The sequence below is a fragment of the Ursus americanus genome, chromosome 19 (assembly GCF_024610735.1).
Source record: "Ursus americanus isolate L20-20 chromosome 19, mUrsAme1.1.p, whole genome shotgun sequence".
Classification (NCBI taxonomy): domain Eukaryota; kingdom Metazoa; phylum Chordata; class Mammalia; order Carnivora; family Ursidae; genus Ursus; species Ursus americanus.
In genome coordinates this window covers 55,313,109-55,340,386 of record NC_142145.1, presented here as the reverse complement: position 1 = coordinate 55,340,386, position 27,278 = coordinate 55,313,109, and the positions used below count along the sequence as shown (strand labels likewise).

Below are 27,278 nucleotides of genomic sequence, written 5' to 3'. Positions count from 1 at the left end.
AATAACATTTCTTCTGGTTATTTTTAGGTAACTTTTAGAGATTATGATCCTAGTACTTTTAGTAGCATCTGATTTATACTCAACCAAGAAAATTTAGGAACCCATATATATATGGATAAAACCTGTCTGTGGAAGTATTGAGGGACTAGAAGACAATGTGATGGCCAAGCACTCTGCCTTGGGAACTGCAAGACAGCTGAAGCTTGTTTAATGGGAGCCTGGGCCTTGAAGGTAACAATGACTTTCCCTTCAATTTCAAGCTACTTTTGATTTCATTCATTCTTTCAACTGAAAACATGCTGTCTCCTCAGGAATTTATTCTAATGTAAGACATTAAGTTAACATGATGCAGAATGAACAAAGCAGCAGTCTTCAATAATTAAACAGCCTACATATTTAATGACATGTCTTGTGTGCATTAGATGTCCTGGTTAACAGCTGCAGACTACTTTGAAGGCAACTTAAAAGTGCGGTAATGACAAGAGATTGCAAATCATCGAATTAGGAATTAGTGAGTTTTATCCTATTAATAGGTAAACAGATTTTTTTTAAGTGTCAAATCATCTAAGTTGTTGACAAAAAAAAAATGGAAATAACATTTTCTTGGTCCACAAGAGCACAGGACAGCAAAGGAGACCCAAAGCTTAGAGAGGAGGTCACCAGCCAATAGGCCCACTTGAGGCAAGGAGTGGCCATGTGTTTACCATAAAGTTCTGTGGGGTGTGGGGCGACAGTTCAGTGTTTGCTCTGGAGCTGTAGCAATGAGTGCCCACCAATACCATAGCGGATACATGACGGGGAATGTATCAGAACGGTTGGGCTTACTGACAGTTTCAAAATACATACATCGATATAATTTCCATTGATATAGTCTGAGTTGGTATCTCCTTCTATGGTCTGCAGCCTCACCCGCGAATGATCATCTGCAAAGAAAAAAGAAAACAATGGTGAAAAGCAAACTACTGGGCTGCTCAGAGCTCCAGAATGTAAGCACATTACATGGAGATCGTCCACATCCACGCTGCTTTAAAGATAAACAAAGAATTAAACACTACACACCTTCTACACTTCCTATTTTGCTCTTAAGACTAGGAAGGATTTATAATTATTTGCATTTTTCTCATTAACTTATTCTTTGATCATTTACTGGCGTGAGGCATTGGCAGAGGTCTGAAACGTCCACACCGAGTCCTGCGAATCACAACAGACTCATTTCTCGGACTGAAGGTGTAGCGACTTCACTAAATCACATACAAACCCTGAGATTTTGGCGGCTGCCTCCGACATCCACCTTGACAAATGATGGTTATAAACCATGGCCCAGCCTTCTGGGAGGTGCAGACATGGACCTAGCTGGGGCTGTCCCTGAATTCCCTAAGCCACTCTCTGCACCATGTGTGTGAGATCCAGAGTCAGGTGCGCAGGTTAGAACCCCGCACTTGGGGTTTGGGGCATGTTACCACATCTCTCTGTGCTTGAGTTTTCTTATCTGCAGCGTGGGGATTAACGGTGCCCACCTCAAGGGATTATTGTGAGCATTAAAGTAAAATCGAAAAGATTAGAAGAGAGCCTGGTATACAGTAAGTGATGGATAGATGTCAGCTGTTGCCGCTGTCACGTGCTGTGTAATGGACATGCTATCTGTGCAGCTGATGCCTTCACACACGGCAGCAAGCCAGGAGTGGACCCGTCTGCAGTCGGAAGTTTTCCTTGCGGTGACCTACTCTAAGACCTAGTTTCTCAGAGTACATTTTACCCAAAACCAGAGGCCCGCTGTCCATATTTTTGCTGGCGGTGTGTGTGTGGGGTGAGTCATCGGGGTGCTGGGGATGTGCGGATTGTTCCGGCTTTTGTATTTGCTAGGAGAGCCGGTGCGCACACACAGCTACCGCAGAGCAGGGCGGTGAGCAATTCCAGCAGTAAAGCCATTTGAGCCTCCCAAATGAAAGATGCTCCAATAGACCTGAATCATGGCCATTCTGCACACATCAGGCTTTTAGTCAGCTCCTCTGAAGGGAGATTAGGTCTGCCTTCCTGTACTCCTTGACTTTCCCTGGGCAGTTTTTTAAAAGGCAGGCATCACATTAGAGGCTCCCAATCTTCAGAAGCAGTGCTGTCTCAGAATCTATTGTACCTCCTTGTCAGAATCCCCCTCTCTCGCACTTTATTTCTCTTAGAACCTCAGGATGAATGCTGCCCATTGACTGTGATTTACCACCCTTGGGCTTCTCAAATTGTTCTGGAATGTTCTGCAAAGGGACTTCAATCTCTGATAAGACTGCACTCTCATCTCCCATAAACAGAGCCTTTGAAATAAAGAGTTTCCCCATCATCTTCTACTGTTCGGTTGATTACCTCTCTCCCTCCCTCAATCTTTTTTTTTTTTTAACTTGGCTGCTACGACTCCACATTTAATTGCTTTACTCTCCTCCTGATGGGGAAACCTGCAAGACATATGCAAAGTGTATTTCCTAAGCAGACAGAAATTGTTTTCATTTCATTTCATTTCTCTTTATATATTCCTGTGAGCACCTTTCACCCAGGCCACAGTGCCCAGTCCCAGAGCCTCTCTTCACAGCACTGCCTGCAGCACACAACCACAGGCAGTGGTCCCAACACACAGCAGGTGCGTGCAACGCCTTTAACTCTTCACCCTGCTAACGAATGCCCTGTCTTGACTGTCACTGTTTCAACGAAAGAAGGGGCAAGTTGTGGTCAGGCGAGGTTCGCTGGGGCTTTCTGGGGTGCGGGAAAGGGTCCTGTTGTGGACTTGCTTAGTGGTTTTATGAGTGTTTGCTTTACAACAAATCTATTAACCTGTATTTGGAGGCTTTATGTCCTGTTCTGTACCTATATTTCACTATTTAAAAATAAAAGAGTCCACCTTGAGGGCATTATTGATGTGAAATAAACCCAACCCAGGGCAAACATTGCATGATTCCATGTCCATGAGATACTCAGAGTAGTCAAATGCACAGAGACAGAAAGAAGAACGTGGTTGGAATGGGAGAAGATACTTGCAAATGACACTACAGATAAAAGACTGGTATCCAAGATCTACAAAGAACTTCTCAAACTCAATACACAAGAAACAAATAAACAAATCAAAAAATGGGCAGAAGATATGAACAGACACTTTTCCAATGAAGACACACAAATGGCTAACAGACACATGAAAAAATGTTCAAAATCATTAGCCATCAGGGAAATTCAAATCAAAACCACATTGAGATACCACCTTATGCCAGTTAGAATGGCAAAAATTGACAAGGCAAGAAACAACAAATGTTGGAGAGGATGTGGAGAAAGGGGATCCCTCCTACACTGTTGGTGGGAATGCAAGTTGGTACAGCCACTCTGAAAAACAGTGTGGAGGTCCCTTAAAAAGTTAAAAATTGAGCTACCCTATGATCGAGCCATTGCACTACTGGGTATTTACCCCAAAGATACAGAGGTAGTGAAGAGAAGGGCCATATGCACCCCAATGTTCATAGCAGCATTGTCCACAATAGCTAAATTATGGAAGGAGCCGAGATGCCCTTCAACAGATGACTGGATTAAGAAGATGTGGTCCATATATACAATGGAATATTACTCAGCCATCAAAAAGAACGATTTCTCAACATTTGCTGCAACATGGACAGGACTGGAGGAGATAATGCTAAGCGAAATAAGTCAAGCAGAGAAAGACAATTATCATATGGTTTCACTCATTTATGGAACATAAGAACTAGGAAGATTGGTAGGAGAAGAAATGGAAGAAGAAAGGGGGAGTAAACAGAAGGGGGAATGAAGCATGAGAGACTATGGACTCTGGGAAGCAAACCGAGGGCTTCAGAGGGGAGGGGGCTGGGGGAATGGGATAGGCTGGTGATGGGTATTAAGGAGGGCACGTATTGCATGGTGCACTGGGTATTATACGCAAGTGATGAATCATGGAACTTTACATCAAAAACTAGGGATGTACTGTATGGTGACTAACCTAATATAATAAAAAAATATTATTATTAAATTAAAAAAAAAGAAGAATGTGGTTGCCAGGGGCTGAGGGGAGGTGAGGAATAGGGGGCAAGCGTTGAGTAAATATAGACTTGGGGAAGTTGAAAAGTTCTGGCAGTGGGTGGTGACAGTGGCACGACAATGTGAGTGAATTTAATGCCACCAAACTGGACACTCACACAGGGTTAATGTGGTAAGTTTCATATTTTTTTCATTTTACCACAATTATTTAAAAAGTGAGAGTCCACTTTCTCCACCCCTCTCTTGTAGAATACACCTTCAAGTTCCACTCAAAGGCTGGGTGTCCTGAGAATCAGCACCTTCAAAGGCAGGAAGGGCATGTCACGGGCTTGCTGTCTTGGAGCCCTTGGGAGCTCCCCTGTGACTCCCCTTGCCCCGATGAAGGAAAGGCAGTGGTGACAGTGACTCTGGAGCTAGCCACTAGAGGACAACTGCCATACGTTATTAACATGTACTCAGGAGATGGCGTAAGAATTACTGCAATGAGGTTTAGGAGGTATTTTTCCTTTCAGTGATAAAATGTGTGAGTATTGATAAGTCAGTGTATCTTAAGGCAGGGAGAGAGAGAGTTTTGTGGGGAGAATGGGCTTAATCTCTCAGAGGAAGGAGTCAGCTGTCAGGCAGAACAAAAGGACATGAATTTTGCCCAGGGGGAGGAGGCTGGTCATTGCATGATTGCCCTCTTGGCTGTCCCGGGCCTGCACTTACCAAGGTAATCCTCTGTCTTCCGGCACACCAATGAGAGCACCATCTTTCTTTAACATAACATAAAAAGGCAAGTCTCACCATCCCTCCTGCTGAGTCAGCAAAAGTAAAGGCAAAAGAAGTAAGATGATCTGTCCCTCCGGCCAGGAGAGTCTTCCCTAAACTCCTGCTGCATATCTGAAAATGCCTTGGTGACAGAAACTGGGATTCTCAGGCATCCTCTTGTAAATCAAGCTCTCAGTTGGTTATGAAAACCCTATTTATTTATAGACGGTTGGGGAGCAAATAAGTCAGTACGTGGAGGCTCACTGCCATCTTTTCTTGAAATCTCATTCACCTTGAATCACAAGCCAATTAAGACTATCATACATCAGGCGTTCTTTTAGGAAAGCTCAATCCCTTCTCCTGGGGCACTGTTGAGGTGAAATAGTATCAAACCGCTATGAGGAAATGCCTGGAGGACATTTCCGACATATGGCAAATATGGGAGACACTCAGGCAAGGGATCCACAGAAATGCTACTTCCCACTGGTTGAGCCCCATACTTCCACTTTGTTTTGGAGGCTGACCAGCTGGGAGAGAGCCTTCCTCAGTACCAGGGGCTATCGTTTGAGTTGAAAGGAGGAAGAAGTTTGGAGAACTCAGCTGTTCAGGTATAAAAGTATAGGAAATCCTATTTGTGGCTAACAATAGGTCAATTGCTCATGAAAGCCAAGGGGTCGAGACTATAGGGACTTGGTATTTCAAGGAGACGCAGTCTAGTAAGGTTGAAAAGACCTGAGTTTTAGAGTTATAAATTACCATCCCTATTTCTCCTCCAGTATGGGTATATTTTTCTTGATTATTCCAAAACCATGTCATGTTGATATTGTGTAGTGTTTAGCTTTGGTGTCCCAGAGACCGTGATTTGAATACTGGCTCTACAACTCTCCCAGATTGTGAATTTAGACAAACTCTGAATCTCGCTGAGCTTCGTCTGTAAAAGGATGCTGATGATAGGCTACCTTCAGAGGATCACTGGGAAGACCAAGCGAGAAGTACACGTCGAGTTCATGGAATAGAGGACAGTTTCCATTAAAAAGGAATTACCCCACTTATGTGAATAAAAATGACACCCTTGTTTAGCAATTCAAACTACAAAGAGCCCAGGACGCTTGTTTGGAGGTCAGTGGAGGAGGGAAGAACAGCACAACTTAAGTAGCCAATCTTTGGGAAAGATGAGCTTAAGCTAGTCTTAAGGAGAAACAGGAAAAAGATCTGGAAATAGGATGAATGCTCCCCAATAGCTCCTACATCTTAATCCCCTGGCATCTATTCAGGAACTTGTCTTTTTATTTAACATTTTTTTTTCTTAAATCAAGGTATAATTGACATACAACATTACATCAGTTTCAGGTGTACAGCATAATGATTTGATATTTGTATATATTATAAAATGATCACCACAATAAGTCACTAAACAAAGTTACACATTTTTTTTTATTGTGATGAAAGCTTCAGGATTTACTCTCTTGTTAACTTTCAAGTATGTACTACAATATTGTGGACTACAGTCATCATGCTTACATTACATCCCCATGCCTTACTTCTTTTATAGTTGGAAGTTTGTACCACTTGACCCCCTTCACCCATTTACCTACACCTCAACCCCCCTCCCTCTAGCAACTGCAATACTGTATTAGTTTCAGGTGCACAATGTAATGATTCAATATTTATCTACATTACAAAATGCTCACCACAGTAAGTCTAGTTACCATCTGTCACCATACAAAGTTGATATAATATTACTGGCTATATTCCTTATGCTGTACTTTTAATCCCCATGTCTTATTTATTTTATAACTCAAAGACTGTACCTCCTAATCCCCTTAACCTATTTTGTCCTTCCCCCCACCTCCTTCCTTCTGGTGACCAACACTTTGTTCCCTATATTTATAGGTCTATTTTTGTTTTGTTTTCTCTGTTTGTTTCGTTTTTTTTTTAAAGATTTCAGATATAAGTGAAATACAGTATCTGTCTTTCTCTGTATGACTTATTTCACTTAGCATAATACCCTTTAGTTCCACCCATGTTATTGCAAATGGCAAGATTTAATACTTTTTTATGGTTGAATAGTATCCATTACATACAGATAGATACAGATATATCTATCTGTAGATATATCTACATATCTGTATCTATCTATATGTATATCCATCTAATCTACCTATATCTTTATGTGTGTGTGTATATCTATCTCTCTCTATATATATCTCACATATTCTTTATTTATTCATCTGTGGATGGACACAGGTTGTCTCCATATCTTGGCCATTGTAATAATGCTGCTATGAACATCGGAGTGCATATATCTTTTCAAATTAGTGTTTTTGTTTTCTTTAGATAAATACCAAGTAGTGGGGTTGCTGGATCTTACAGTAGTTCTGTTTTTAATTTTTTGAGGAAGCTCCATACCGTTTCCATAGTGGCTGCACCAATGTACATTCCCACCAATAGGACATGCGGCCCCCTTTTTGCCTTATGCTTGCCAATACTTGTTATTTCTTGTCATTTTGATAACAGCCATTCTCACAGGTGTGAAGTGATATCTTACTGTGGTTTTGATTTGCATTTCCCTGATGACTAGTAATGCTGAACATTTTTCATGTACTTGTTGGCCATCTGCATGTCTTCTTTAGAAAAAACACTGCCCATTTTTAAATTGGATTGTTTGTTTTTTTTTGCTGGGTTATATGAGTTATTTATATGTTGTAGATATCAACCCCTTGTCAGATATATGATTTGCAAATATTTTCTCCCATTCCATAGGTTGCCTTTTCATTTTGTTGATGGTTTCCTTTGCTGCACAGAAGATTTTTGTTTTGATGTAGTCCCATTTATCTATTTTTGCTTTTGTTGCCTTTGCTTTTGGGGTCAGATCCAAAAAATCATCACCAAGACCAATGTCAAGGAGCTTACTACCTCCGTTATCTTCTAGGAGACTTATGGTTTCAGATCTTACATTCACATCTTTATTTTGAGCTAAATTTTATATCTAGTGTAATATAGTAGCCTAGTTTCATTCTTTTGCATGTGGTTTCCCAGTTTCTCAAAACCATTTATTGAAGAGACTGTCCTTTTCCCATCGTATATTCTTGCCTCTTTTGTTGTAAATTAATTGACCACATATGTGTGGGCTTATATCTGGGATCCCTGTTCTCTTTCATTGACCTATATATCTGTTTCTATGCCAATTCCATACTGTTTTGATTATTATAGCTTTGTAATGTAGTTTGAAATCAGGGAGTGTGATGCCTCTAGCTTTGTTTTTCTTTCTCAAGATTGCTTTGGCTATTCAAGGTCTTTTATGGTCCCACACAAATTTTAGAATTGTTTGTTCTTTTTCTGTAAAAAAATGCCACTAGAATTTTGATAGGGACTGCACTGAATCTGTAAATTGCTTTGGGTAGCACAGATATTTTAACAATATTAATTCTTCCAATCCACAAGTTCAGAATATCTTTCCATGTATTTGTGTCTTCTTAAATTTCTTTCAACAATGTCTTATTGTTTTCAGAGTATAGGTCTTTCACCTTCTTGGTTACATTTATTCCTAGATATTTTAATCTTTTTGATGAAATTGTAAATGTGATTATTTCCTTAATTTTTCTTTCTGATAGTTTGTTAATGTATAGAAATGCAAAAGATTTTTGTATGTTGACTTTGTACCCTGAAAATTTACTGAATTCATTTATTAGTTCTAATTGTGTGTGTGTGTGTGTGTGTGTGTGTGTGTGTGTGTGTGTAGTCTTTAGGGTTTTCTATATATAAAATCATGTTATTCACGAATAGTGACAATTTTACTTTTTCCTTTCCAGTTTGGATGCCTTTTATTTCTTTTTCTTGCCTAATTGCTACGTCCAAAACTGCTAATACTTTGTTGAATAAAACTGGCAAGAGTGGGTGGGCATCCTTGTCTTGTTCCTGATCTTAGAGGAAAAGTTTTCAGTTTTTAACCATTGAGTGGGCTTTTCACCATTATGTTAGCTGTGGGCTTGTCATATGTAGCTCTTATTATGTTGTGGTACGTTCCCTCTATACCCACTTTGTTGAGAGTTTTTGACATAAATGGATGTTGAATTTTGTGAATCCAAGCTGAGAGCTGCTTTTCTAAAACACAATTTATTCTGTCCCCACCTAGTTCAAACCATTCAAGTATATCAACAGGGAACTGATCAACAGTGGTCTCTGTTGGGGAAGGTCACTAAAAAGATATGACTGGTGCTTGACCCATGAGCTGGACCAGGGCACTTGAAGTTCCTCACCCATCCTCCCATTATCCTTGGAATGTGGGTTCTGCTTGTTTTTCCTGCTCCCAGAGGCTACTCCAAGGACATAGTCTTGAGATAGTGATATGGTTTTGAGAACGCTTGCACAATGTAAGTGATTAAACCTAGTTAAGTTCTCCTCATAAACCTTTAAGACTTGGCGGGCAATGCAGGGATCCACTCATCTTGCTGCTGCCCAAGATAAGCCTTGTATATAAGTTCCCTTTATTTATTAAAACTCCCAATTACAATCCCGGAGTGCCCTGCCTCTTTCTTTGGTCTTTCCCTTCCCTCTGTGTCTGGGAGCTGGTTTCAGAGTACACCCAGGAAGCTTGAAGAGGGTTGTGAACCAACGGTTTTATAAAACAATGGAATATGATACAATCATCCAAAAGTATTATTATAGGTTTAATTTCTTTACCTGGGAAGATCTCTATGACATATTGTGGGGTGAAGTAGAGAAGGTTACAAAGCAGCATGTCTCTTAAGAGTCTATTTATATGAAATAATGGTGTATATGTGTAAGAATGCATAGTGGGATAAGTGAAAGGGTGGGATTTCTGCTGGGTGGGAAAATCTGGAGTGATATTTCTTTTCAACTTTATGATTTCATGTACTATTTTAATTGTCTACACAGTTTATACTGTCTTTAGAATCAGAAATAAAACAATAAACGTATTTTTACTTTAAAAAATAAATCCAACAACTTCAAGGCAGAAAATAGAAAAAGATGAAGGAAAAAACAACAAAAAAGATGTTAGTAGGGTTCGAACTTAGTTGTGAGGTTTTGAGCAATTTTCTGTAACTTTTCATTTCTGCATAATTATTCCTTAATGTGTATGAATTGATTTTATAATTGGGGAAAAAAGATACTCATGTAGCCATGGATGACTGGAATATGATCAAAATCCAACAAATGTTTATATTATAATCACAATTCAATGTTAGCCCAACAAAAAGGATAACAAAGTGAGATTTTGAGAAAATCTATATAAAGGCCTTCTTGCTGTTCCTCTCATTCCTTTCAAAAAAGCCTTTACTATAAGAAATAGGGCAAAAATAATACAAGAAACAGGCACATAAAGACCTGGTATAAAGCATAACAAACCATTGCTTACTACTGAAAAATTATGATCTGCTGGTGTTTCTCCCCATGTACGTATACTTATGTATGCATGTGTGTGTGTGTTTATGTATGAATGGATGTGGGTATTTATGTGTGCGCATGTGTTTATTTATGGATGTGTAAATGCTCACATTTACGGATGTGTGCATTCACACACTAGCGGTGGGGTATCTAGACATTTAAAGCAGGTCTCTATGTTTCACTCTAAGTCTCTAAAAAGGGTTAATTATACCCTTTTTGTCACGTAACATTATATTTGAAAAACCTCTAAGTAGCTTCAAATATTTTAACATTTTCATTTTAAACACGATGGATATGGGTAATAGCCTTGCAATTCACTTGTATGTGATTAGATATTACTACGGTGGTAGAAGGGGAGTGTGTCATTGATAATATTTCACCTCCAACCAGTTCTCTCTTTCTGCTAAATATTGATGACATATTTAAGGTAAATTGGAATTACAATGATCTAAGTAACATTTGCCCTCTGAGAGGAGACTCAAAATTAATTTTAATTACAATTGATTTCTGCAAATAATGGCTTTGCTTCTCCTGTGGTTACATACTTGCCAAGCACTAGTGCTGCACTGGTTTCAAGGTACAAGATGCAAAAGAGACAAGTGAAAGGATGGAAAGTGCTCAGTGGTCTATCCCTGCGTGGCCAGCCTGATGCTTGTGCCCACCTGGATGCTCAGGCCATGCTGGTTCTGAGCACCAAGCAAATAAGGAACCTTCGAGTTTAGTGGTAGAAGGCTCCATGTTAATCTTTGCTCTGCTGCTGGTTTTATGTGTTCCTTAGTCTTGCTGTGTTTATTGCTTACACCTAGACCCTCAATTAGAGATGCTGCCTCTTTAATCTTCAGTGTCCTGGCAGGACCCCTGACTCTTATTTTGCCTAATTCTTCGAGATTTTTTTTCTGCCTTCCTAAACATGCTGTGTTGATTTGTTTCTCACTTATTTTCATCCATCTGATTTTTAACACAAAAGTTCTCCCTGCCAGCCCATACTTATCCAACCAACCCCTTGTTCCCATCAGCCTCCCTTCATCTGCCTTTATTTCTACATCAGGTCATGACACTATTGTATTCCTGAGAAACGACACTGTTGGAGGGGCTCCACTGGTAGAGAGAAGCACAGGGCTACGGAACAAAACCCTGGAAGAGTGGTCTTCAGCATGAGCATTGAGATTGGGTCACGGGTTCAAAGAATCAGGTGGGACAGACTGGGTCAAAGGTTTCGCTCCCCTGTTAGATACCTCACTATTAGCTGGGAAAATGGAGCAGGAGGGCATGGGTAACAATGAGGATGAAAACCAAAGCTCAGAAGGGACCCTCTTCTCTTCCCCTTCATAAAGTTGTCTCTCCTCCAGTCATGTCCTCACTCACTGCCTCCTCACCCCCTGCCTAGTCCATTCAAAGCACCATTTGCTAATTTCATAAATAATTTTCACGTTGTTACATCAGAGTCTTGATTGCACTAGATCTTTCAGCAAGATACTATTGATACCCTCTCTTCTCCACGAGACAATGCTCCTTTGTACACATTAGGCAGTATTGCCTCAGTATTTCCCATTACTGAAGCCCCTCCAGGCTGGGTCCCGGGGGGCGCCGGATCCCCTCCACGCTTCCTCCACAGATAATCTTATGCCAAAGGTTTCAACTACCATTCTATGCTCCAAGATTCACCGGTTTATATTTGGGCCCAGATCCCTCCTCTTTGGATTTCAGAGCAGTCAATATAAACTCTTACTGGACATCTCATTTGAATGTTTCACAGGCATCTCATTGTGTCCCCAGATTCAATTCATAAGCTTTTTCTGCTACTGTCAACATCACGCCTATCCCTGAGCTCCCTGCCAAATCTGGTTCCCTTTCAGTGCTACCCATTAGAGTAAATGTCCCGTCCTTCCAGCTCTCTATCCGCTCACCGTCCATGCACCACGCATCCATCCTCCTATGAGTCAGAAACATGGAAGCATCTCTGACTCCTCTGTTTTCCTTACCCCACATCCAATCCATTCGATCTGATCAGTTACTTCTCTTAAATCTATTTCTCTTCTTTCTAGTCCACATTATCTTTGCTTTTCGCTTGGTCAACTGAAAGAATCTCTTAACTAGGGTCCCATTCCAATTCATTTTTCATTTTGCAGTCAGATTAAATTTTCCAAATTCTAATTTGATGAACAACCCCCACCCCTCTCCTCAAAAAACTCTTTGATGAGGTTTCCTTTTGTTTTTCTAATGAACACTAAAATCCTTAATCTTCCCCAGAAGGCCCTGCAGGTCTGGCTTCCACTTACCGTCCCCTCCCCCTCTGCTGGCCTACCCCTCCTTCTCAGCTCCTGCTACCTGGCCTTCCTGGAGTTCCTCAGACTCAGGGGGTTCTCTCCTGTGAAGGGTGTGCTCACGTGACGCACCCCCAGTCTGCAGCACCCCTTTCCTCTACCCCTTGACTCAGTCGTCTTCCATTTCACATCCCCAGGGAAGCCTTTCCACACCGCCTGAAGAAGTCAATCCCCACATTATAGAGTCTCACCATACCACATACCTCTTCTTTGTGGCCCTTAACTTTATTTCATATATTTCAGTAATCATTTAATTCCTTTGTATAATCATTTAAGTCTCCCCTCCCCTGCCCCTTCCCTGGAAAATATCAGGGGCTGTGTCCACTTTGGGCTACCACGGTCACCCCAGTTCTTCACATTTCCACCTCTGCCCTTGCTCACCCTCACCCTGCTCCCGTGACGCTGGCCTCCTTGCTGTCCTGGGCACCACGCTGGGGCAGGCCTGCCCCCTGAGGGCCTCTGCCTGGATCTGGCTCCCTTCCTCACCTGTGTCAGGCCTAGGCTTGCATCTGGTCCTCTCAGGGAGGCTTTCTTGACCACAACTTAAAAACTCCAACCTCTGCCCCACGCGTCTCCTTTCCCGGCTCCATTTTCCCTGTTACACGTCTCCCTTTCTAATAAGATATATTATAGTTTACTTAGTGACTTTTTCTGTTGCCACCATAAGAATGTCAAGTACTATACAGGTCAAGAATTTTGTTCTGTTCCCCATTCTGTCTCTGACACCTAGGATAGTGCCTGGCATGTAATAAGCACTCAATAATATCAGTTGAAAGAATTCCTTTAGCTTGGCACAGAGCGTGGCACATGGCAGACCAGTACATCTTTGTTGAATGGACCATAGAAAGAGGGGAGGGAGCCTGGGAGGGCCTGCAGATTTCTGGCTCCTTATCAACTGCCAGCCCCCAGAAAAGAGGACCCCAGGCTCAAAGGGGTTCCTGTTAGCCAGGAGATTTGGTGTGTATCTTAAGCTCAAAGTTAATTATAATTAGGAACCACTGAGAAAATCAGGAGGGCTGTTTTTGTGGTGTGGTGAAGGGGGGTATTTGTTTATATTTGGAAAGGACTAGCTCAGCAAATTTATAATGTAAATAAGGGAAAAGTTTTACTTACTTAAGAGCAAAAGCCAATAAGCAGTTTTTAAGCACCATTAAAACCATTTTATATGCAAACGATGCTGCAGAACAATGAATGTGATCATTACCAACGCTTCTCCTGTTCTCTGAAAAGCACTAAGGAGAATTTCGAAGATACGCTGATGGAAATCCCCAGCTCCTCCTCCTGGTTGGTGGTCTTTCCTGAGGCCTAGGTGCTATGAAGTAGGCATCTCAGGCAGCATAACCAACTTTTCTACAATTACATCATTTTTTAGGGGGGGGGGAGACGGTTATACGCTTCCCCATGCCCATTAAGAAACTGATATGGGTGCGTACATAAGCGGGATTTGGAGAAGTATTTTTATTCTTTTTATCTCAAATCCTTCTGTAACTCTAACAATACTGAAGATTTATTTTCACTGCTGTAAGTAAAGGCACATAAGGAGTCTCACACGAAGCAGCTCCTGAATGAAGTGATTTGTCAGAACAACCTGGGGCGCTCACACCCACCTGGGGCGCTCACACCCACTTGGGGCCCTCACACCCACTTGGGGCGCTCACACCCACTTGGGGCCGATGCCTAGGATTGCAAGGCTGACTCTGAGGCTGGGCAAGGGCCGGCCCAGGGCAGGTCTGGGATTCAAGGTAACGGCAGTGGTGTTTCTGCAGCCCCTGAGTAGTATCAAACTCACCCTACTTAGCTGGGGTGGACTGTGGTGCTATCTGAGGATTTGGATACCCTACTTAAAAGGCATTAATAATTGTCTGGAGGAGGCCTAAGTGACTGCTATCTCAGGATATGCTAGCGTAGGGCCTTGTACAGAATTACATAAATAATCCCAGACAGTTCTAGAGGGGTTTCCGAAAACAACAGAAAACTAGATGAAAAGATTATAATTTGCCACAATGCGGAGGAACCTCGGAGGCATCATGCTAAGTGAAGTAAGCTGGACACAGAAAGAAAAAACCTGCATGATTTCACTTATATGTGGAATCTAAAACAGTGGGATCCAGAGAAGCAGAGTAGAATGGGGAGATGTTGGCCAAAGGATACAAAGTTGCAATTATGTAGGATGAATAAGTCTAGAGAGCTCATGGTCAGTATGAGGACTGTAGTTAACGATCCTATATTAAGTACTAAAAATACGCCGAGAGAGTGGATTTCAGGGGCTCTCACTGCACACTCACAAATGGCAACTAATGAGATCTGTTAACTAGCTTGATTACAGTAATCATTTGACATGTATCTGTACGTGAAATCATCATGTGAGCACAGCGGAACAGAACAGACTTGTCCAATCGCTATGTGATACACCTGAAACTAACACTGTGTGTCAGCTATGCTTCAATACAAAGTAGAACAGAATAATTATGATACATAAAAAAATACATGGAAAAAAGCAAAAGATAAACACGTGTGCACGGGAAAAGGTTTCCAGATGCCACAGCAACCGAGAAGGAAGAATAGAAGACTGGATGAGATGTAGCTGGGGCACAGAAGTCTCTTTTTGATGTTGTCTTTAGAAAAGCACAAGAACAAACAATGCAACTTGATGAAGAAACACTGAAAGACAGAGAGAGAACAGGAGGGAGGGCAGGTGAGAGGTAGAAAATCAGCTAGGTGACAGCCAGGCAAACCACCCAGAGATGGAGCCCAGAGACAGCCTGTCAGGAGCTCGGGTCACTGTGCACAGTCATGCTAACAATTAGGGAGCAATGTGGTGCCTGCAATTACCTACCAGCTCATCATTTGAACTTGAGGCTTCCAAATGCTGAGTTTAAAAAAGTTTTTAGGGACGCCTGGGTGGCTCAGTCAGTTAAGCGTCTGCCTTCAGCTCAGGTCATGTTCCCAGGGTCCTGGGATGGAGCCCCCATCAGCTCCCTGCTCAGCAGGGAGTCTGCTTCTCCCTCTCCCTCTGCCTGCCGCTCCCCCTGCTTGTGCTCTCTCTCTTTCAATCTGACAAATAAATGAATTAAAAAAAAGTTTTTAAATGACCTACAAATCCACTAAACTAAAGGATAAAGAGCAACACAGGAGTAATGAGAAGAAAAAATGTGATTTTTTTTCAGCTAACGATCAGTGTTCTTTTTATGTGGCATTTGTTTCCATAACAGGTGAAACTCAGGAAACTGACATAGAGAATGATCATGACTTACCCAAGGTCACTTGGTTAGTATATGGTGGGGCCAAGACCCCACCTGCGTCTTCTAGCTCCAAATCCTGTGTTCTTCTCTTTTGTCCAACAGGTCTTTTCTCATTAGCCCACCCCTCACTCATGTACCCTTCTCCTACCAGTTCATGTGTCTTGGTCTGCTTTGGCCCCTGGATGTAAAGTCATGGAACATTCAGTGCCTACACACAGGGGTTTAAAATCGTCCGTCCTAAGTGCAGGGTCTTGAGGGCTGAAGATGATGATGGTGGTGGTAGAAGTGAGCCCTGGGTGGTAGAAATGAAGTTGTCCCAGCGGGAGCTGTTCTTCACTACACCATGAGTCAGCACCCGCATCTATGCTTTGAACTGAGACTGGCCAGCCTGCAAAGCTAAAGTATTTATTATCTGCCCTTTTTCAGAAAGAGTCTGCCAAGCCCTGCCCTGGATGGTAATGGCTGGGAGGGCAGTGCCCGATTATGTTTAATCATTCTTCTGTAACAGTGCCTAGAGTATTGTCCGGCAAATAGTACGTGATGAGGAAATATTTGTTGAATGAAGGGATAAATTATTTCGTCTATTTGAGCACACACTCTCAGCCCAGCCTGAGGAGAAACCAGGTAGAGGAATGATATCCAAATGTTTCTATGGAAAACAGAGGCACACCCAATATCCAGAAGCTCAAGGTAGAGACAAGGTGGGTGGGGCTTCTGGAGGCTGAACAGAACTTTATAGGAGAGAATCCATCTGGAATGCCATGGAGAGCCTACAGACCTTTCACAGAAAAGAAGCAATCAATGTAGGCCATTCTCGTGTTTGCCTGGAGGGGCCATACCTCTACTTGGGTCTATAAAAACAAACTTTCCCAAATAATTAAATTAGAAAAAAATATGTTTTATATCACAAAAGGACGACTACCTCCTCGTGTGATCACAGGCAGGTCATTTTTGTCTCACCATGCTTCAACTTGAAGACGAGAACAGTACTTAGTAGAATTAAAATATTTTATATTTGTATAGAATTAGTGCCTTATCAATGTCTTCCCAAAAAAAGGCAGTATAAATGTTTATTTCAATCATGTTGGGAGGTAGGTTAGACCATGCTGATCTTTGGTTCTGTTTCTCTTCCTACCCTATGTTCCAAAGTGCTGACCAGTGCCGTCCAGCCAGTGGTCCCCTAGGCCAGACCAGGCAGGATATAGGCGGTCCTGTCGCCTATTGCCTTTCCCACCCCCGGATCATTATTAAATGTCCTCTGACATCCTGTTCCCCTCAGCACCCATTCTCAGCTAGCAATTAATGACAATAGGCTAACAACTAATCCGTACATGAGACCCTGCCCCCACTATCCTTCTTAGAAAATTGACGACCAAAGTCGTCAACAAGGAGCTTCTGCAGGAGACTGAGCAGTGGCAGTTCCAGAACTGCTCTACAGGGGTCTGCAGGGGTTAGAGGAAGGGGGGGAGGGCCCTACGGGAAGGGGGGAGCTGCCTCTTGTCACCTACACCGGCTCCTGCAGACCATGACGCGAAGGGAGAAAAGTTCAGGCGTGGTAGCAAGCCGGCGGGGGCAACCGTCCAGCCGTGCACTGCACAGCGGTTATAAAAGCTGTTCCCGGGTTGGAATCCTGCCTCCACCTCTTATTAATCCTGTAACCTTTCTCTATGCCTCCGCTGCCTCACCTGTAAGACAGAAACAGTTACCTGTTGCATTACCTGTTTCACGGGAGAGAGTGAGTTAACACGTGGAACGTGCTTACAGTGGCGTCTAGCATATAGGAAGTGCTCAACAAATGCTAGCTTTTATTACTTTTTCATTCAACATTCAGCAATATCCCTCAAGTGCCCACCAAGTGCAGGGATGAACTCGGCATCAGGAAGGAGCAGGCTGAAAGTTCTACTGAGCAAAGGTGGCTGCATCGCTGAGCACACGGATAATCGCACATTGATACTGCCTTCTGTGCGGGCAGCAGGAGGCCACATCTGGGACGTCAGGGGGACTGCAGGACCACCTGGTATGGAGGGAGGCCCAGAGCATGCTGGGAACTCCCCATTTCACCTTGTGAACGCCCCTGGAGTTTGCTGCAGTGCTGAGTGAACTCCTGGAGAGAACCCTGTAAGCCATTATGAGAAATCTGGATCCTTCTAACAGTGCAAAGCTTTAGCTGCTCCCAGAGACTATGAAGGAACTTGGAAGGATCTGTATTGGTCAACCAATTCCTCCCATGACCACTCTCCGGTGAGAAGTCAGGTTCTCCTTCCCTGAGCCCGATGGCACTGCACACACAGCTCCAGACCAGCGCTATCACCTCATGGGACCGGCGGCACAGTGCTCTGTTACCTGCCCGCTCTGCCCTGTCCTGGGGGTGGGCACATTCATCCCTGTCACCTTGGAATCCTCGCTGTGGGGCCCGGTGTCTGGTGCTCCCAAGTGTTGACTGAATCCACTGAGGGGCAATGAAGCCTGAGATCTTAGGGAAGCACCTTCTGACTAACAAGGGCTCTGACACGACCACTCGAAGCACTAAGTCAACGAACAGACAAAACGCGAAGCCAGCACTTGTGCCTGCAACACCAGTGGTTGGGACTTAGGAGCGGCCAGAGGGAGAACAGGGCGTGCTCATGCACAGTCAGGACCGTTCATTCCTGCTATGTGTAAACCATGCCCCCCCTTTTCACAATAAAACACACTGTCCATCTGCACTGTCCCACAGTGGGAGCCACTAGTCTCATGTATCTATTTAAATCCAAAGTAATTAAAGTCAAATACAATTTAAATCTCGGTTCCTCGGTGGCACCAGCCACGTTTCAAGTACTCATGGGGCGTGTGGCTACTGTTTTGGGTAACGTCGACACAGGACACTTCTACAATCACAGAAACTTCTCTCGGGCAGTCTCTCCTGTCCTTCCAAGAAATGTTAACTAAGACAAATAAAATTTCACTGCACTTTCACAATCAATAAAGCTAATACATTGTTCCCTGGACTACCCAAACGTTTCTAGTTTGTTCTCTCAATAGCAGTAAGACACTAGGAGCTACAAGCTCTCCAGCTCTAGTCCCACATCGTTGGCTTGTTTGCTTGTTTGTCTCAATTTACGTATCTTCAGAAATAGTATGAATTCTGTCAGTACCCGTCAGTACCTTGGGGCAGTCCCATGTGACTTGGAGCAGTTTCATGCAGGGGATGGATGGCTCCAGCCCCGGGAGAAGGAGGCTCATTAATCTACCACGCGTCTCAGCATCGTTACGGAACATTAATGAGGTTGGGCTCGATTTAAAAACCGTCCAAGGCATTATGGATTGGTAACATTCAGCTTCACAGGAACTGGGAATTTCTGAGATATAATCCTCACTCTTTAGCTAATGAGTGTTGTGATATGGGGACTATCATTTAACTTCTGAGTTTCAGTTTCCTGTCCTTAAAACGGGGCTATTACTGACCTACCTAACCCGAGTGTCTGGAGGATTAATGAGTTAATGCTTGCTGAGAACTCTGAGCTCCTTGCATTAAGGCGTGTTGCACATCATTATTTCTACTCATTCTCATGTAGCAGCTGGGAAACATTAGGACTATTATGTTTACTCCTAAAATGCATCTTCTTTCTCAGCATTTTAGCATTACCTATGTTACCCAAACCTTAAATCTGTAAGTAAAACTAGCCCCACAGCGAGACACATTGACGTAGTGGGGGTATTTAGGTAGTTTTTCCCTTCTTTAACACGAGCATAACACCAGCTTTTCCAGAAGGACGAAGGCGGTAATTGCACTGTAAATTCTCACCGCGTGAGGCTGGTGGTCAATCTTAGCAGATGCGAGAAGAAAGTCATACCACAGCACAATTACACTGTCAACACTTACAGGCAATGATATTCCCATATCTGTTCTTCATTCTGTTTTCATCTTTCTTAGCGGAGTCCCATGGTGCAGACTGCCCTTCAAAGAAGCTCTGGAAGAAAGAGAAAAGTGACACAAAGAATGACAATTTGGTGCTGTAAACACGGGATCTTAACGATGGAGGCTGTTTTGAAGAAGTGCACGGCAAGGGTCAAGAAAGGAAAAGGACGTTCACAGGAATGAGAGGACGGATTAAATACCTTGCTTTGCTTTTGGTTTTCCTTTACTTAATACATTACACACACAGATGGGGGGCTGAAGAGTGAACCCATCATTTATTGTACAATCCATTAAAATGTGGTGTTCACTCTATCCTACTTTAGTTTGAGACAGAAAAAATGAATATTTCTCTCAATTTCTTAATTACATTACCATTTTTCATTACTCTTTTAAGAGATACAAAGATTTCATTTTTCTTCCCAATTGCTAACTGAAAGAAGGTGATTTTTGGTTGAAATTGTGAAGGTAGGGAAGCTATGACTTCATGCCTTCAAGGCTAAAATCCTGTAATAAATTCTGCCAGAGTTTTCTCTTCATGTCTAATGGAGCTTAGATGTCCATTTATTTAAGGATTTGGCATTATTAGGCCCAGGATTTTTAATCTTCATGTTATTAGTCAGATATATATTTTTTTCTGTTCAAGTTATAATGAAAATGTCCTTTGGTATCAGGTCACAGATGAAAACAAAATCTGGGACTTTTATTTCCACTTTAAGTCACATTGCCTTTTATCCTTGTGTAGCCAAGTACGTAAAAGGTCAGGGGAAGAAGGATGGAAGCAAGAAGCAGTTAGTCAGACTGACTTCTTGTCTTTGCCACGGCTACTCTTGTACTTCTTGGTACCAACTGGGAAAGAAGACGAGAGGAGGAAGTAGACATCAAGGCCGAGCGGATGAAGACAGCACCATTCTGAGATGCTTTAGATCAGAGAATGTGGTATCAGGAACTCACACCCTCAAAAACGCCCAGAATGGCTTTTCAAGTTCTTTTCAACTGAAGCCTGTAATTTCTGTCTCTTTTACAGTGTTTGGCCATCTTGGCCATTTCCAACCATTACCAATATTCAGTGATTAGTCTGTGGTTCAACAGAACCCATTTATTATCTCCTTCTACGAGTCCAGTTCCGGCTCATTGGCTAAACTGCATGACTCCTGCTGTGGGGGGTAGGATACACCCGCTCTCAGACCCCACGAGAGAGCCTCGCCATTGGCAGCCCGCACAGGACCTGACCATGCCTCGGATGGTGCTCAGCTCATTCTAGTGTTTCTGCCACCAGCTCAGAAACTCCGTAAGACTTTACAGGGACTGTGTGGTTGTCATTGTTGTCTGTGTAGAGCCAATGCCTCGTGGTAGGAATCCAATAATTCGTTATGAAGTGAAAGAGCGATTGCAGTGTTTGGTGATGGTCTCAAGATAAAGCTTTACTCGCACAGTTGAAGTGTGCGAGGGGCTCAAATGCTTGGAAAATCTGCCTACGTACAGTTTGTGAAGTCCATGCCTTTTCCGTGACCTGATGCGTATTGATCCTGCTGTGACCGTATAGCTCAGCGCCCATCAGAGCATGGCTGGAAGAGAGCCCTGTCCCAGCGCTGCACCGCGGGGACCAGTCTCTGCATGCAACAAAGCAGCAGGAGCACCCCCCACTTTATGACACGCAAGAGAGAAGAAATCACACTGTGAACATAAGTGTTACAGTTTTAAATTGCCTGTCTTAACTTCAGGTACCTTAGTCATGATCACCCTTGACACCTTATTGCCATACTAGTTTTTACATTATATTTATCATTTTGAGAAACACGGCGGCAGACCAGGATCAGCTGAACTATATACCTATAGCTCTATTAATAGAGTCACACCGTATGTTGCTAACTGAAGGGTAAATACTGCAGGATGCAGGTCAAATACAAGGAAAAAAACATTTTCAGGTTATTAATACATTAAGTCAATAGAAACACTAGCAGTAAAAATCACTAGCTAATTCCCTCAAGAGCAAGACCATATATGATAAAGGATTTATTCAGACATGTAACTTCTATTCTGCTATGATATACGCATTTAAAAATAGCTTCAGGGCTTTTAGAGTCATACTCTTTTTCTGAATAGTGTCTTTGTTACTCTGTGAATGACAATTATTTTACAGTTGAGTAATAACTATTATCTGACGGCCCGCATAACAATTTAATTCTACTTTGAGTGTGTCGTGATGTAATTGCCAATTTCAATTCCCTCTGCCTTTTCCACCCATCTAAAAGTTCTCAGGTTTTATTTTTTCGTAGGAAGATGAAGAAGGGAACAGCCTCTGTGAGGGGCCTTGAAGTCTTTCAGGAGAATCTATGGAATCCACGGGTGAACATTATCACAGTGTGTGTGTGTGTGAGTGTGTGCTTGTGTGTGTGTGTTTGTGAGAGAGAGAAAGAGAGGAAGGAGAGTATGAACAGTGGACTGGGGGAGAGGCACTTGTACAACTAGTAAAGATAACGTTCCCAGGTCACCTGAGGCAAAGCCATACGAACCCCCTCCCTCTCCCACAAGAAGATGCTCTCCTGTGGGGAATGGTATGCACATCACAGCTGTTTCTTTAGCATCTGTGACAACCTCAGGCCTTCTGATACGACAGCCCTTGTTTCAACTTATTTGTATTTATTTATTTACTTAAAATGTTTATTTTTGGGGGCGCTTGGGTAGCGCAGTCGTTAGGTGTCTGCCTTCAGCTCAGAGCGTGATCCCCGCATTCCGGGATCGAGTCCCACATCAGGCTCCTCCGCTGGGAGCCTGCTTCTTCCTCTCCCACTCCCCCTGCTGTGTTCCCTCTCTTGCTGGCTGTCTATCTCTGTCAAATAAATAAATAAAAAATCTTTAAAAAAAATAAAATGTTTACTTTTTAAGATTTATTGATTTATTTTTAGAGAGAGGAAGAGAGAGAAAGAGTGGGGGGGTCCGGCAGACTCCCCACTGAGCACGGAGCCTGACCCAGGGCTCCATCTCACAACCCTGAGATCACGACCTGATTAGAAACCAAGAGCAAATCACTCAACCTACTGGGCTCCCCAGGTGCCCCGTGATAGCCCTTGTTTTTATGAATAGTTATTTTAATCTCGTTGTTCTCTTAATCTCATTGTTCTCATGTAACTGGTGACCAGGAAACAGACAGAAACCAACAATGAAATGATAACCCTCACGTTTGAGCAGGGCACGTAGCTCAGGGCGTTTTCATAAGGTGGGGCTCACGTGCTCTCCAACGCCAAGCACTTGCTAAGGTGCACGTACTAAGTGTTTGCAGAATGAACAAGTCCATTGTCCCAACCAAAGCTCATGAGAGTGGTCAGGCACGGAGATGCCTCCCTGCTCTAAAAGCTGAGGGACGTGAGATGCAGAAGGAACACCACCAACTCATAACACATTGGCCCGGGTCAGACCTCAATGTTTTTTGACTCTTAATCCACTTCTCTTTTGGTACTACCCCTCCCCTGACAAAGACTTCCAAGGGGGAAACGGTGTTACACCTACTTAAATACACGTGACCAACAGTTGCTTTCCACACCTGATCACATCTCCTTATCTCTAAATGAAGGTTTACAACAAGAGACTTTGAAAGAAGTCATGTAAACTTCATTTAACTGTTGATTACTTTTACAAAACAGGAAATTTTCTTATCTCATAGGATAATGGGATCATGGCAGGGAAGCAGCAGCAGGAGAGCAGAAATCGGACGGCATTCTTGCCATGAGCCTCCCCAGTTCCCTATCCAGGAATTATGCGAATTACTTTTAAGTGGCAAAATGTTATTTTTTTCTTAAAAGCAAAACAAAACACAACAAAAAGAGCTGCTCCAAGAAAAAGAAGAAATGACTAGTGCCATCCATGGTTACCTGACTCCCTGTGGACACTGTGACTGGGTCTTGCATTTCCTGGAACAGTTCTGCTTCCAGTTATATAGCCAATCTCCTTCTGAATACATTTGCAATTATTAGAACCACATGTCCTTATCTTTGGCTTGGAAAATAAGTAATATGCCTATAGGCAGCACAGAGAGAGGAAAAGGGCTTTCTGGATTGACTAACTTGGCTTTTGTTTCCTTTTGTTACGGTGATTAGTATTATTTTTTTATTTTCTAATATAGACCCAGTTTTAAATGTTATAGGTTTTTGTTGGCATACATTGCCTGTTTAAATTTCTAGTTAGAAAATAAAACTTTATCTACAACTCTAGAGCCATTGGGCAGTCCAAGAGACTATGATATGATACATAGGCCTTCCACACTGTGAGCCCTCGCTTTCCAGGTTTAGGACTTCTATGCAAGAAAAATCCAAGGCAGGAATGCAGTCACTGAGGCTATGGAATATTGCTTCCTGTCTGGTCCACAGGGAGAGCTGGCATAGACGTGTGACTCCAGAGGCAGCAGACATACTTACTTCCTCTACTCCTCATTCTCCCAAGAGACTAAGCCTTTTTTTTTTTTTTAAGATTTTATTTATGTATTTGAGAGAGTGAGGAGCAAGAGAGAGAGAACGAGCAGGGTCAGAGGGAGAGGGAGAATCAGTCTCCCCACTGAGCAGGGAGCCCGACAGTGGGGCTCCATCCCAGGACCCTGAGATCATGACCTGAGCTGAAAGGCAGATGCTTAACTGACTGAGCCACCCAGGTGCTCCTAGACCAAGCCTTTTTGACTATCTGTGACCCACCTCCCTCTCTCTCTCTTTTTTGGCAAACCATGAGATGGACAGATAGTCCCTGATAAACCCACCAGTGAAACACATCTGACTAAAATTAAGTAATTTGGCTATGCACTCATTCTATTATGTTCTATTTCACATAACTTTTGGCTTTTAAATATTTTTTCTTTTTCCAGTTTTACTGAGATATATTTGATAGACAGCACTGTATAAGTTTAAGGAGTACAGCATAAGGGCCTGAGTGACATATTTTGTGAAATGATTACTGCTGCAATGTAGTTAGCATCCATCAACTCATGTAGGCACTTAAATATTGTTTAATAAATTAAGCAAATCAACATACATTTGATGTGGTTTTCTTCTGTGGATTTTTTTTCTTTGGGCAAGGTTCTTTAGCTATCTTTTTTTTTAATCTTCAAGATAGTCAAAAGTTTTATGTGTCCATTTAAAATTACATAAATTGCCTGAATGTCTTGAGAAGAATTCTACTCTGAACCAATATTTTTGGGACATGAGCTATCACCACATACTGTGCATGGTATCTAGAGAAGGGCTGCTCCTATCAGATTTGTTGAAAGTAAAGCCAACGAGGTTTTGAATTCTCCTAGTGCTGAGAAAATAGAACTCCATTCCCTTACAAACAGAGTGATCTGAAGGGGCACCTGCACCCCAGTGTTTATAGCAGCAAGGTCCACATTAGCCAAACTATGGAAAGAGCCCAGATGTCCAACAACAGAAGAATGGATAAAGAAGACATGAGAAACACACACACACACACACACACATGCACATACGTGCACACACACACACACACACACACACACACACTGGAATATTACTCAGTCATAAAAAACCCTGAAATCTTACCATTTGCAACAACGTGAATGGAACTAGAGGGTATTACGCTAAGCGGAATAAGTCAATCCGAGAAAGACAATTATCATATGATTTCACTCATATGTGGAATTTAATTAACAAGGCAGAGGATCATAGGGAAAGAGAGGAAAAAGTAAAATGAGATGAAATCAGAAAGGGAGACAAACCATAAGAGATTCTTAACCACAGGAAACAAACTGAGGGTTGCTGGAGGGAATGGGTTAGGGGGATGAGGTAACTGGGTGATGGGCATTAAGGAGGACACGTGATGGAATGAGCACTGGGTGTTCTATGCAACTGATGAATCCCTGAATCCTACCTCTGAAACTAATAATACACCATATGTTAAAAAAAAAAAAAAAGAACTCCCTTCCTCGAAGGAGCCAGAGGATTCCTAAGCACATGTCAACATCTGGCATCTGGCTGGGGGGTTCTCTGCTTACTGCCCCTTACATTTCCCTGTGTCTGAGACAAACCTTATATTAAGTGGAAGTACAACCTTCACTCCTTCATCTCTCATCTCGTAGTTTTTGCTTGATGGTTATGAGCAGGTTCACTAAAACCACATCCAGCCAAAGCACAGGCGCGCTTTTGCAAAAGAGGTCCAATGAGAGAGAGCCAATGTGATGGGTAAGGGAAGAACGGCTAAAATCATCCTATAGCAACCAGTGACTTCATATCCTCGGGACAGCCACATAAGGACAAGCTTGGGAGACAGACGATGACAGCCCACGCTCCCAGGACACTTTTCATAAGAGGGTTTTAAAATACGATATGGACATTTAGGCAATATTTAGTGTTTAGTGCAGATTTTTAATATGCAGATACAATTTAACACACCAACGATGGACTTTTTATTATGAAAAAACATTTTATGTATTTTGGGGATTTAAGTTAATGGTCTCACTGCACCTTCTGTTAGAATTTTCATAAATATACTTATGCTTTGACTCTACTTAAAATGTAATTAAAGTGTTTCCTCTGACTACCTTAGCTCATATATACTGAGAAAAAGCAGCAAACCTGGGAACCACTCGGAAAGAGTAATAAGTCTCAGAAACAATAAAAATGAAACCAGGCAAGCTCCAGTGAATACCAATGACTTCTCCACTTTAAGATGCTGGGCTCTCCATGGGCACGAAGCAGAAGGAAATTGAACATCCCACATACAGTCATTTTTTTCTGAATGGGAAACATGTTTTTGTGATCCAATAACCTCCTCCCCCAGCCCACACACCACTATCATTTTCCACGGGATATAATTATACATCTCAGTTGCCCACCTCGAGAGAGCGTTGCTCCAAAATGATGCAGTCTGTTACAAATGCCACAGCGCCTAGATATTAAAAAAGGAGCAAAAAAAAAAAATTCCTATTCACCAGAAAAGCTGCCAGGAAGAAAGGGATGCAGGTCAAGGCTGAACATAATGTACAGTATGTTTCCAGGCAGTGCAGGGTCAAGCTTTTTTAGAAGCTTCTGAAATGGAATTTTTCCTCCCTTTCTCATATGAATAAAACTGGGCACATAAAATGACTAAAGCCATCACCCTGGAAGATGGGAGATGAACTCGCTGGGGCATGCAAAGTCTCTGAACTTTCTGTGTTTTCTGCACATACTTCTTCCGGTTCTTCCGGGTGCTGCATTTTATTGGGGCCACATGAACTATTTACTGCTATCATACTAAGGCAGCTGAAGACACCTAAAATTGCCGGATGGGCCACCGAGTGGAGTGCTGATGGGAAGGTGGCCCCAAGATCTGCCCCAGGGTGATCTTTGGTCACTGTCATTAGCCAGTGTCCTGGAGAGAGCAGCCAGAGGGAGCCTGTGATGCTTTAAGGGCAAAAGATGTGGGGGCAGGGCATAGGCCAGCATCTAGACGCACACACAGCGTGATGTCTAAATCAACTGAAATCTGAATAGGAACTCTGCTTGGTATTTTTAAAGAACACTGCTAATCGGCCTCGGTACTTCAAATGGCCACGTTTTACTGAAACTTAGTCCAATTCCCAATTTTGCAGAATTCTTCTATTTTGCAAGACAATCCAGGCAGGCATGTGATGATCTCGGCAATAGTCATATTGTATAA

At 42.6% G+C, this 27,278-nt stretch overlaps 1 protein-coding gene across 4 annotated transcripts in view; it reads right to left on the bottom strand.

Annotated features, from left to right (window-relative positions):
- The window catches only part of PTPRM (protein tyrosine phosphatase receptor type M), a 745,411-nt gene that overhangs the window by 79,436 nt on the left and 638,697 nt on the right, over nucleotides 1–27,278 (bottom strand). For all 4 annotated transcript variants that reach the window (XM_087869969.1, XM_087869970.1, XM_045781827.2 and 1 more), the window contains 2 exons: nucleotides 19,608–19,695; nucleotides 847–923 (listed from right to left, as the gene is read on the bottom strand). In XM_087869969.1, the coding sequence (XP_087726095.1) occupies nucleotides 847–923; nucleotides 19,608–19,695 (165 nt within the window). The remainder of the gene's footprint in view (nucleotides 1–846; nucleotides 924–19,607; nucleotides 19,696–27,278) is intronic.